The sequence below is a fragment of the Neofelis nebulosa genome, chromosome 10, assembly GCF_028018385.1.
Source record: "Neofelis nebulosa isolate mNeoNeb1 chromosome 10, mNeoNeb1.pri, whole genome shotgun sequence".
Lineage (NCBI taxonomy): Eukaryota > Metazoa > Chordata > Mammalia > Carnivora > Felidae > Neofelis > Neofelis nebulosa.
In genome coordinates this window covers 61,481,036-61,494,377 of record NC_080791.1, presented here as the reverse complement: position 1 = coordinate 61,494,377, position 13,342 = coordinate 61,481,036, and the positions used below count along the sequence as shown (strand labels likewise).

Genomic DNA, 13,342 nt, shown 5'->3' with positions numbered 1-13,342 from the left:
ATGCCTATTGCAAATGGCACTATGTTCATACCCTCTGTGCTGACTTTCATTGGGATCCCTGGTCTGGAAACTATTCAGTGTTGGATTGGGATTCCATTCTGTGTTATGTACATCATTGCTTTGGTGGGAAATTCTCTGCTTTTGATCATCATCAAATCTGAACCCAGTCTCCATGAACCTATGTATTTCTTTCTGGCCATGTTGGGAGCCACAGACATTGTACTTAGCACCAGCATTGTCCCCAAGATGCTTGGAATTTTTTGGTTCCACTTGCCAGAGATCTATTTTGATGCTTGCCTCTTTCAGATGTGGCTTATCCACACATTTCAAGGTATTGAATCGGGAGTCCTTTTGGCTATGGCTCTGGACCGCTATGTAGCAATCTGTTATCCACTGAGGCATGCTAGCATATTCACTCGACAACTGGTCGTGCATATTGGAATTGGGGTGACCTTGCGGCCTGCCTTTTTGGTAATCCCATGCCTCTTGCTCATAAAGTGTCGTCTGAAACTTTACCGAACCAAGTTAATATCCCACACTTACTGTGAACACATGGCCCTTGTGAAGCTTGCCACTGAAGACGTTTCCATCAGTAAATTCTACGGTCTCCTTGGAGCTTTTGTTGTTGGTGGCCTGGACTTCCTTTTAATCACCCTCTCCTATGTACAAATATTTATCACTGTCTTTCACCTGTCCCAGAAAGAGGCACGTCTTAAGGCCTTTAATACATGTATTCCCCACATATGTATCTTCTTCCAATTCTATCTCCTTGCCTTTTTTTCCTTTTTCACTCACAGATCTGGATCTTCTATTCCATCATATGTACATATCATCTTGTCTAACCTTTACCTACTGGTTCCACCTTTCCTCAATCCCTTTGTATATGGGGTGAAGACCAAACACATTCGAGATAAGGCAGTAAAGATGTTGTGTTCCAAAGACCAGGCATGACGTTTGATGGAAATATTTCCTCCTATGGATTTAATGGCTCACCTAATGGGCCCATATGATCTGAAAGTCCAGTCAATAGTTTGGAGTATCATCATGTTTTATGAACAAATTAATAAACATATAAACGATTGTGTTAAAAATCCCATAGGATATTGACTTGGAGTTACAAGGCAATTAGAAGATATTGAGGCAAATAGAAGATCAGATGAGATACTGGAAAACTAAATGCTTGGCTATAAGAAAAGTCAGAATGCGGATTTTCCTTACCACCTGAAGCTGGTCTGTGTGGAATAGACAAATCAAAGATCCTTCTGCAGGTTGTAGTGGAACACACTGATTCTTTTGTACTTAGAGCTCCAAGATCAGATTCTTTTATATAATATACAAGTCCCACTACATTCTTTCTCCAACTATTCTAAAATCTTCTTTAGTGTTTACTTTGTCCAGTAAAAATTTATCCCTTGAATATCTCTTCCTTATATATAACCTGAACTTTGTTTGAAATAAGTATCTATAAATATCTCCTTCTTCACAAAGCCTATCTTCATCAAGTAATTCATGCTATAATCAACTTGGTGCTTCTCATGACATCAAATATGTTTGCTCCAACAAATCTAGGACTAAGGCCATGCTTACACCATGGCTTATATTTATTGTTTTTAAGTGTTCATTTAATTTCTCACTTGCATAAAAGCAACGTGAGAAATGCTCTGGCATTTGGTGATTTATTTTTTCAGTAACGTGAAGACAAGTTTTAGATTTAGATTAGAGACAACGTTATTCTAAACCTCTTTTCAATTATTTTCCCAATTCAATCAACAGTAACACTTTGGCCTAAAAAACCTGGACAGAAAGTCTGGAGGCTAGGATTCTCACGATATTTGTTTTCCCAGTATGTTTTTCTTTTTATAAAGCAAAGTATATTTTGTTCTGCATTAAGATGCTCATATACTAATAGTATTTCATAGAGAAACTGCATTTTGCAAGTCCATCATAAATGAGGGCAGGTAGTCAAATATTTGTCAAGAATATCTTATACAAAAAGCAGATTTCAATTTGGTAGGGAAACAATTGCTGAAGAAGTTGGTTACGTGCCTGAGCTCTGGAGTCAAAATGACCTTGTTCGAAACTCTTATTTTGCCAGTTCCTAACTACAGGCATTGGAATACAATTTACTATCACACATTCAGCTGCCTAAACTATAGATAAGGAAGAGTAACATGCATTTTATTGGGAACTAGAGACATGATTGTCACTGTAATTTAATGGATACGTTTATGTAAGTCCCTTCACATGGGGTCTGGGAACTGGTAGGTACTCAGTAGAGATTATTCTGGTTATCATGCTTATCTTCATTTTCCTTGTGAGAAATCTGCATCATTCATCTTGCGCTTGAGCTGAAATACTGAGCCACTGTTTTCAAACAGTTGTTAATATAACACTAAAATTAATTTAAAAATACAAATTAAAGCTTTATGTATGACCCAATCTTGCGCTTTTTGTTCACCTGTACCTGTTGATCGAAGTGTTACTTGTACCTATATCTATTCCCATATTTATGGATCTATATCTATCCATATATCTGTATTTATATATGTGTGTGTGATCAAGTTTATTAATTTTATGTGATTCTATCCTTAGATTTAGTTGCTTGTGTTTTCAGTTTTTGATAGAAGAGTGTTAAAATGTTCCATTATGAATGTGGATTAGTCTGTTTCCCTTGTTACAGCTGCTGATGTCTTTGATTTGTGTACTTTTAAGCTATGGGTAGGTAGGCACTTCCATTTATTGATGCATGAAGATTTTAAAGAGATCTTCCTTGTTGATTGACCTTTTTATCACTGGGAAACACTTCCTTTCCCTAATAAGGCACTAAAGTCTCATGTTTGTTATTTTCTACTAACCTCTCATTTAGCTCAGTAATCCTGTCTTCTGCTCTCTGATTCAGCTTTCCTGAATTATCAGGTTTAACTCCTGTGCTTTAGCATTTTCTAATGTGCATCTGATTCATTCTCTCTCTCTCTCTCTCTCTCTTTATTTTAATTTAAATTTCTGGTATATTCTAATTTTCTGGTAAAATTCTTCAACTCTTCATTTTTAAGGATTAATAAATTATTTATCATTGGTTCTTCTATTTCCTCGCACATATTAAGCATTGTTACCTTAAAAATCCTTGACTGCTATTTACAATAAATACAGCTGTGGAGGGGTCCGTTTCTACTGCTTTTCTCCTTGTTTTTGAACTCATGTTCTTGTCTCTTGCCATGTCTACCAGTTTCTCACTGGGTGTTTGACATTATATATAAAAATCATGAAAGCCAGGTAAAGTGATATTTTCCTCCAGGGATAATGCACATCTTGCTCTGTGGTAAGCCCCATATAGGATCTTTACCTTGACCTAATCAAAATTTGGACTGAGTGGAAGCTGGTTGTACCACTGTATTAGCTGGTTTCACTTTTGCACCTAAGGCTTGGCCTGTTCAGGCTTTCAACTGTGAGCTAGGGTGCAATCCACACCTTGCACTGTAATCTTTGTGCGCCAAGGAAGACAAGAGTACCGAAAACAACTCTGTCTTGTTCAAATGTTCCCTGCCCACTCTTTTGGCCTTCCAGTCCCATGCAGTTTCAGAGTTTAGCAAATATCTTGTCTGAAACCTAACACATTGCCAGTCTCAGGTCTCTGTTCCTCCATTGTCACCTGGAGAGAGATCCTTTGGTTTTCTACTTTTTTCTTTTAGGCTCTGCCAGAATTCCAAAAATCTGTTTTCTGACCCTCAAAACTGGCTGTATGCCAGGAGAATTGTCCTTTTTGACCAGACATAGCAGATGGCTCTTGGCAGATGTGGCTTCAGAAAGAGCTCTCTCTGTCCTCTGAAAGACTCCTCTCTGAAATTCTATTTCTTCAGGATGTCTCTGATGCATTTTAATTTCTTTTTACATACCTTATTTACTTGTTCATCGAGTGAAATGTTGCCTTTAGGTTCTCCTTCTTGCTCCTCTTGAGCTGAATTATAATTTAGATTTTATTTTACACAAAATATGTTTTACTTACCTTATTTTTCCCTTTTTAATACCTTTTTTGGTATGCTTAGGAAACTTTGCCAATCACAAAATTTATGTATGGCTTTTAATATAAACAAAATTGTTTGTGATGCCTACGTGTATGAAAATTCAGTGGACAAGTTAAAATTATGCCATACCCCATGAAAAATCCCTATAGTTCTCTCCTTGGATAAACATATATGTTTTAAATTGAAACAATACCATTAATTGTATAAAACTCAAACAATTTAAAATGTTTTTTTCATCCTTTCTCCCTACTCTCTCATTAGAGTTAGTTAGTAAGTATGATATTCAGGCTTTTTAATACTAGAATATATGTAGAATTATTTTAAATAAAAATTAGATTATATCAAGAATATTTTTCTGCATAGTTTTTCAGCTACTTATGAATAACACGGATAACTTTTAAAATCACAACTTTTGGACTTTTTCTATTTTTAAAATGCCAATGACGTTGAATGTTATAGAAGTACTACAATTCAATTAATATTTCTCTCTAAATGAATATTTTTGAAGCATATTAATGATGTAATGAACCTTTGCATGCATGTATGTATTTTCATAGCTGTGTAAGCAATTTTGGTGTATATATTAATAAACATAGAATTACAGTATAAATATATATACGGTCTATTTTTATTATTTGCTGCAGTTATGTTCTGTAAAGTCACTGAGTTCTGAACCATTTCTCTTTAGGAGAAACACAAGCATCAAGTTGCTTTGAGCTCTGATCACATTTTCAATAACCATTAACACGTAATCTGTGTGTGTGTTTCAATTTAAAGACACATTTTAATATATATCAAACACATTCAATACACATTTCTTACAAATAATACATTTCATGTGGCATTTCCCTGTAATAAACATTAACCAAGAAGGATTTCACCCTTTCTGACCTTGGATAATGGATCTGTAGATTCCTTTGGATTTCACACTTGCAAAAGTGCCATCCACTACATTTTATTTAATTGATCATAATACCATGAATTCACAAACTTAGTCAACTTTCCATTCTCTCCATAGTTTCATCACACACTCTAGACGTTGCCCTACCAATTGGAGGAGCAACCTCATGCACAGATTGGTAAAACTCCTCTTCCTTTTTCTGGATGTTCAGTATTTTTGATTCATTAACATTGAGCTCACGGGCAATTGTAACTTCTGCCTACAGGGAGCTTATCTGACACACTGTCACCTCCGTAAGATGGATCACAGCCTTGGGTTTAGGAACACTGGATGCACTTCAGTAGGATGCTTGGGGGCCATTTTCGCCATCACCACCACCAACAAAAAGGAGTAAAATAGAGCATCAAATAGACCACAGAAATGTATACTCATTTATTTGTACTAGAGATGAAACAAGAAGGCAGAGCTTAAGCCTGTTCAACCTCAGCTGAGGACATGTGTGTTAGGCAACTCAAATTTTTTGCTGCCTGACATATGTACACTAATGGTGACAACACTGGGGGCATTGATTCTGGGGTTTCAAATATATTTGAACAAGTAGATGAATTCCCATATACAGAATCTGTAAATAATAAGTATCACCTGAATATACACACATACATATATATAAATGCAAACATACATATGTTGATATATATCCACATACACAAATATAATGCATTAATAGCTAACTTCTAATTCTGTTATCATTTTAGGCACAACTTAATAAAATAGAGTATAAATATATAAGCACGGAATTTTAACTCTGACCTTATGAAACGCTTATTGAAATTTTTCCTTTTCACTATTATTCACTTGGGGTAATTATAGTCTATCATATTTCTGCTCAGTTTTTAGAGTTAAGACACTGAAATTTTATAGAAGACTATAGGAAAACTTCTTTTCTTAGACATATTCATGGGGAAAAATAAAAGCTCAACTTACGCAAAATGTAAAGTTCACCAAACCCATTTTATTGTCATGTTAAGTGGGGATAATATTATTGCCCTTGGACAACTCAAATTATTCTTACTCCAAAATCTGACTTCTAATATGCATAAAAATTAAAAAAAAATTATTTTTGTTTTTTTTGTGAGGGGGAGGGGCAGAGAGAAGACAGAGAATCCAAAGTGGGCTCTGAGCTGACAGCAGAGACCCTGATATGGGGCTCGAACTCTTGAACCAGGGGCTCATAACCTGAGTCAAAGTTGGATGCTTAACCAACTAGGTCACCTACGCGCCCCCCAAAATTTTGTTTAATGTAAACCTTAATGCATATATACTAGGGATCACTTATATTTTCATCATCAATGAATATTATAATATTGATTATATTTAATATAATAATGTGAAGGTTCCTCTCCATCCTTTTTCTCAAATTCCCCCTAACAAAGAGGAAAATAAGGTCTGTTATTTCCCACTATAACTAGAACAGGTCAATTACCAATGATTGGCCAGAAGTTTCTTTCAGAAATGAGCTACACATAGAAAAATAGGACTGATAGGAGAGGCAGGCATTCTGAAATAAAGTACGGTTACAGAGAGCCTAACAGAAAGGAGCCATCAGGGTAAAGTAGTCGGACATGGACAGAAATGTTTAGATAGACTGAGATATAGAGATGTGTGGGCTTTACAGAGTGACAGTTCTCAAAGGCAAGAGTAACAAACATAAATGTGATATCTTTTAATCTAAAAAGCATATCACTTTTCTAATAAAACACTAAAAGATAAATTAAGGTAACAAACCAAACATTAGTTTTCAAAATTGATTTTTTCTCTGTTTGTGAGAATATCGATGATGGAACTTCATACACCTGAAGGTGTATGTGCAACAATATGCTTCCTCCCATCTCTGTAGCCTAACTGTAATTAGTCTCTGCTGATGACTCTGCTATCCCAGTCATGGCTTGATATAGCTGTGATGAGGTGACAATATTTAAAGAAATTTAAAAAACAATCTTGAGACTGATACTATGGGATTCTTTTTTTTTTTTTTTTTACTTTTTGATTTTTAATTTGGGAGGAAGTCAAGGTTTTTTAAAAATCAAGAAACAATAAAAAATAACAATATCTGCATTTTGTTATTGACTTGAATTTCCTAATTTTATCCATGAAGAGGCTGAGACATAGAAATGGGATATACAGGAGTACCTGGGTGGCTCAGTTGGATGAGCGTCTGACTTCGGCTCAGGTCATGATCTCATGGTAGAGAGTTCGAACCCCACGTCAGGCTCTGCGCTGACAGCTTTGAGCCTGGAGCCTGTTTTGGATTCTGTGTCTCCCTCTCTCTCTGCCCTTCTCCCACTCAATGCTATCTCTCACTCTGTCTCAAAAATAAATACAAACATTATTAAAAAATGGGATATACATTCAAAAGATTCTCACAACCATAATTCTATCCCCAGTTTAGGTGCAGATGTTTTACTTAATATATATGTGCCTTCGCATCCTACCTTAAAGATAAAGAGGTTGATCTGTCTTTAAAATTTCATGTACACTGACACCAAGATTAAAGTCAATTGACAACTCTCATGAGTATTGTAAACTATATAGAATTGCGGGTACATCGTAGACTATGTAGAGATATGACAGCTGATTCAGTCACTGTTCAGCCAATCTTTTACATTAAACCGTGTAATCTAATCTACCAATCCTGCATTCTATTAGGTGAGACAGAACAGGCTTTCTAGGTACTTTTGCTTAAACAAAAGGTGTGAAGAGGTGTGAATGATCTTACAGGGACCTAGGGAAGGCTGCCCCGAAGTATGCCACAATACCATAAAGATTATGCTGAATTAAACTTATGTAAGAAACAGCCAGTGCAAGACTACTGACTCTTTGTCTCCAGAAAGCAGGAAGCACATCTCCCATGTGAAAGGTACCTTCTCTGCATCAAGAGGTAAAGGGACATCCTTATCATCAGAGATAGGGAATTCAGGGCCAAAGTAGCCTATGTAAATAAATCTTGTAATTTTTACAGATTTATTACCCCAGCCCAAATTCTAGTCCACATTTAGAATTCTTTACTAATGGAAGCTCCTGAGCATAAGTTTTCTTTGTCCCGTCAATTCCTCACAGATGGATGTTTCTTTGTCTAAAATGTATAAAAACTTCATGTCTTGGTCATTTCCTTTGGTCTTAATTTTACTATGGACCTCTGTGTGCATTAATTAAATTTTGTTTTTTTTTTCTCCTGTTCATCTGTCTCATGCCAATGTAATTATTAGACTAATTTAGAAGAACCTTGAAGGGTAGAGTAAAATTTTCCTTCTCAACAAACTCAACAGAGTCAACTTGTGACACATGGGAATAATATGTAAAGGCTACTTGTCCTATACAAGTGAACGTACCGATATACCAGTTCTATGAAAAATAAAACCACATGCTGAACTAGAATTCAAAAAGCATGGATGGTACCGTAAACTCAGTAACTACCCAGGCAAGTGCTCACTGATACACTGGGGAACACAAGTCACTGTAGTTAACGTTGTACTTAATTTTAAAATTAGGAAATGAGATCAGTAACAGTTTCTCTGCTTATTTCTCCGGCTCTGGAAAACTAAATTAAGAAATGACTATAAATATGCCTTTAATCTGTTAAATATTACATATACATTTATTATTTCTGCTACAAATCATTATCAGTCATTCCTCTTGCAAATACGACCTTCCCTTCCTTAGAACACACTAACTTCTAGTACTCAGTTTTGTTTAGTGAACCATCTCTGGATCCTGCTACGTATTTGTTGGGTTTTGACACTGTAGATGATAGGGTTCATCAAGGGTGGGAAAAGGATATAGATATTGCCCATGAGGACATGGACCACAGGAGAGAGGTGCTTTCCAAAGCGGTGCACCATAGTCAAACCAATAATTGGGATATAGAAAACCAGAACAGCACAGATATGGGAGACACAGGTCTTCAAGGACTTGAGCCGCTCGTCCCGGGATGCAATAGTCAAGACTGAATGCAGGATCGAGATGTAGGAGATGAGAATGAGCACCGAGTCCAAAAAGAGCGTGCAGATCACCAGGGCTAACGCATAGAAGCTGTTGAAGCGGATGTCGGAGCAAGCAAGCCGAAGTAAGTCTTGGTGCAGGCAGAAGGAATGGGAGAGGATATGAGGATGGCAGTAATGGAAGAACTTTAGGCGGACAATGGGAGCAGTAATGAACAGGAAACTCCTCCCTAGAATGGCCACACCAATGGTGATGATTCTCATATTGGTGAGAATGGATGTATATCTCAGAGGATTGCAGATGGCAGTAAAGCGATCAAAGGCCATGGCAAGAAGGACTCCAGACTCCATGCATGATAGACCATGAACAAAGAAGGTTTGAGCAATGCAGGCATCCAGACCAATCTCTTGGCTGATCCCCCACAGGATCCCGAGCACCGTGTGCACTGTGGACAGCCCCATGCACAGGTCAGTGAGGGCCAACATGGCCAGGAAGTAGAACATGGGCTCATGTAAGCTGGGCTCCGTCCGGATCACATGCAACACCAGGCAATTCCCTAAGAGTACCATAGCATAGATACAGGAGAAAGGAATGGAGAGCCAAGGATATTCCCGTTCCAGGCCAGGGAAACCCGTAAGGAGAAAGGTGGAGTTACTGACTTTGGAATCAGGTTGAACAGACATGGATCTCTAAAGATGGATACCTCTCAGAAAAAAAATATACTTAACAGCTTATTAAGAATCACATGTGTTTTCCACTGCCTTAATATACAGTTTGAAGTAACAGCTGTAAAAGGAATGATTACATTTAGCACAAGAACTCATTACACGTACTACCAATGCTTGTATTTTATAAGAAGCTTCATTTGCTCTGAAACAGAAACTATGCCTCCATATGAAACCTTATTCGTTCACTGACCCCATCAGAGGAATTGTGTCCATATCCATAATCTCACTGTCACTTTCTACCTCAGTGCTTCACACACTACAAATAACAGAGAAAATACCCGACTTGTGAAGGTATTATAATGAAGTTTAAGTACACCAAATAGAAAAGGAAAACACATTCGAGTGTTTGCCTTTAAAACTTCGTGAAATGAATTGCAACTCACTGCCGTAGTGTGTAAGATTCACCTCTGCTTATTACATAAGACACTCAGTCATTTATAGAAGTCATCTCTCAGTCATGTTGTCCACTTGTACATGTACATTTCATGGACTTAATAAAGAATAACTGTCGCTCACAGCAGAGATGGTCTTGCCAATCTTGAAAATGGATCTGGTTCTTTTCTCTTTGTCATGGTGGCATGGATATTCCACAAGAAGCAAGATTTATGCAGGTCTAGGAGTCACTGGAGTAAATCCCAAACCCTGGGAAGTTCTGAGAGTGAATGATGCAACATATAGGGGCTGTGCTTCTTTGGGAGAGTGAGAGAAAACCCATGGGGAGTATCTGTAGAGCAGGTGTTCCACTCCACTAAATTTTGAGTATTCTTACAAGTGCAAGTTCATAAAAATAATTCCTTCATTCAGGGAGATTTTGAAATGAGTACTGGACAGACAGTTCCAGAAACATGTAGTAGTTTGCTTCCTCCCTCACTGGTCTTTACATGTTTTTTTGGAGGACGGCAGATACATCCTATATAAGACAGGTTATTCTTATTGACATAAAATTTCATTTTATTTCCCTTCATTTCAGTATACCTTTTCTCTTTTTATTTGAACTCATGCCATCAGTATTTAAAGAGTTTGTGTGCTGGCAAGTAAAACGTTGCTTTGTAAGTCATAACAGATTTGTATACGGTTGATAATCCTTTTAAACTGCTTGAATTAGAGTCTCTATTTTCATAACAGTAATGTCACCGAGCATTTTTTTTTTTTGCATTTACTGTGTACTAGGAATCTTAGCATTATTTAACTCTCAGAATTAGAGTACTTCTGTTATTAATTTAATTTCTAGAATTACTTAAGGATTATATCTTTTCATAGGCAGTAGACCACAGAGATAAATAATGTGCTTACAAAGCCAGACTTTCTGGGTTGAAAACCCTTCTCCAACCCCTGTGAGTACTGTGTCCTTGGGCAACATACTTAACCTTATATCAATTTTCGAATCTAAAATGGGGACAATTGGGATGCCTGGTGGCTCAGTCGGTTAAGCATCTGACTTTGGCTCAGGTCATGATCTCATGGCTCGTGGGTTCAAGCCCTGTGTTGGGCTCTGTGCTGACAGCCCAGAGCCTGGAGCCTATTCATTCTGTGTCTCCTTCTCTCTCTCTGTCCCTATCCACTTGTGCTCTTTCTCTCTCCCTTTCAAAAATAAACATTTAAAAATTAAAAGTAAAATTAAATGAGACAATAAAGGGCATCTGTGTGGCTCATTTGGTTGAGCCACCAACTTTTGATTTCAGCTCAGGTCATGATCTCGTGGTTCATGGAATGGAGCCCTGCATCTGGCTCTGTGCTGACAGTGCTGGACCTGCTTGGGATTCTCTTTCTCCCTCTCTGTCTGCTCCTCCCCTTGTGCTGATGCTCTCTTGCTCTCTCTCTCTCTCTCTCTTTCTCTGTCAAAATAAATAAACATAAAAAACCCATATGCAATGATTCAAAAGCAGTTTTAAGAGGGAAGTCTATAGCCATAAATGCCAACATTAAGAAACAAGAAATATTTCAGATAAAAACCCTCACTCTTCTGGGGTGCTGGGGGGCTCAGTCAGTTAAGCATCTGACTTTGGCTCAGGCCATGATCTCAGAGCTTGTGAGTTCAAGCCCTGTGTCTGGCTCTGTTCTGACAGCTCAGAGCCTGGAGCCTGCTTCAGATTCTGTGTCTCCCTCTCTCTCTCCTGCCCCTTCCCAGCTCACACTCTGTCTCTCTCTGTCTATTCTTCAAAAATAAATAATAAAACATTTTTAAAAACCTCACTTTTCATCTCAAGGAATTAGAAACAGAAAAACTAAGCCCAAAGATGGCAAAGAGAAAGAAAGAACAAAGGCCATACTAGAAATAAATGAAATGGAGATTTTAAAATGTGGATATTGTCAATAAAACTAAGAGCTGTTTCTTTTTAAAAGATAAAATACATAAATGTATAAATTGATAGCTGTTAAATTTCAGTCTTTCAGAAAATGTATAGAGATGGAACAATTGGTGAAAATCTCTACCTAGGGAAAATGTATGTTTGTTAGTAATTCCTTTGAAGTCCTTACTTCTATTTTGGAAACTCAAGATTTGAACAAATCATTAATGACATAGTGGACTGATAATAAAAATAACTGTCAATCTTCCAGGGTAATAGGATATCAGGTTTACATATCATATTGGCCTTTGTTCCTACTTCCAACTAACACGCATTTACATGTATATCAAAAGGTAAAAGTTCACAACAACTTGAAAATAAGAAAATATAGTAAAATGACTGAAAACATGGAAGTTATTTTTATAATGTAAATGAGGCTATACTCTTAAGGAATCTGGTTCAAAACATGCCTCTTGACTTTATAAACATGAACAGAATCACCAATCCAAATAGAATAGGGAATACATTTTTTCCTTTCAACTACTAATCAAAGAGAGAGAGTTTAAAACAACAATGTGTATTAAAACAGATTTTTCATAGATTATGTCACAATTTTCTTTAAAGTATGGAAAAAATAAAGAATTTTCACTATAGGATGATAATTTAATCGTATTCCTTTATTAGTCAAAGAAATGAAATCAGACATTAATTTAAATGTTCATATGAAATGGAAGAAGGCAATGTTCTTATTTACTTCAAACTTATTCTAAATGTGATATTCAATAATTTGTTTCTAACAATTTGTTGAAATTATAAGCATTTAGGAAATAACACACCCTAAAAATAAGCCTTCCATTTATTTATATTCAAAAATACAATAGAAAGCAAACTAGAATGGCAAATCCCATTCACAAATGCAGCACCTGTAGATATAAATGTACATAAACACATGTAGAAATCATTAACACTCCGATGGGGCTTGTAATGGCATGCACCTGAAATAGAAATATATTCTTTATGTAACTGTATCTATTCTCCTAAAACATTTCCATAGTTGCACTGTGACTAAACAAATGGCAATATTTTTAACTTAACAAATATTTTAAAGCTTCTTAGGGAAGATTAAAAGTCAGAGAGATAAAAGAATTAAGGGGCCCCTGGGTGGCTCAGTCGGATGAGTATCCCGTTCGTGATTTTGGCTCAGGTCATGATCTTAAGGTTCCTTGGGATTGAGCCTTGCATAGGGCTCTGCGATGAGCATGTTTCCTGTTCGGGATTCTCTCTCTTTCTCTCTGTCCCTACTCTACTCACATATACACACTCTCTCCCTCAAAAAAAATAAATAAATAGAAACAACAACAACAAAAAAAACACTTCAAGTAATGCTTGGCAGTAGTGTCTATA

General features: G+C 36.7%; 2 protein-coding genes across 2 annotated transcripts; one reads left to right on the top strand and one right to left on the bottom strand.

The window, feature by feature from the left end:
* On the top strand, positions 1-951 carry LOC131488636 (olfactory receptor 52A1-like). Its single transcript, XM_058690497.1, has one exon. The coding sequence runs from the start codon at positions 1-3 to the stop codon at positions 949-951; it is 951 nt and encodes a 316-aa protein (XP_058546480.1).
* A 7,712-nt stretch (positions 952-8,663) lies between these two features.
* Positions 8,664-12,427, bottom strand: LOC131488635 (olfactory receptor 51V1-like). The gene is made up of 2 exons (XM_058690496.1): positions 12,405-12,427; positions 8,664-9,609 (listed from the first exon to the last, which is right to left on the bottom strand). Exons 1-2 carry the CDS (start codon positions 12,425-12,427, stop codon positions 8,664-8,666), a joined length of 969 nt encoding a protein of 322 aa, XP_058546479.1.
* Between the last annotated feature and the right edge of the window lie 915 nt (positions 12,428-13,342).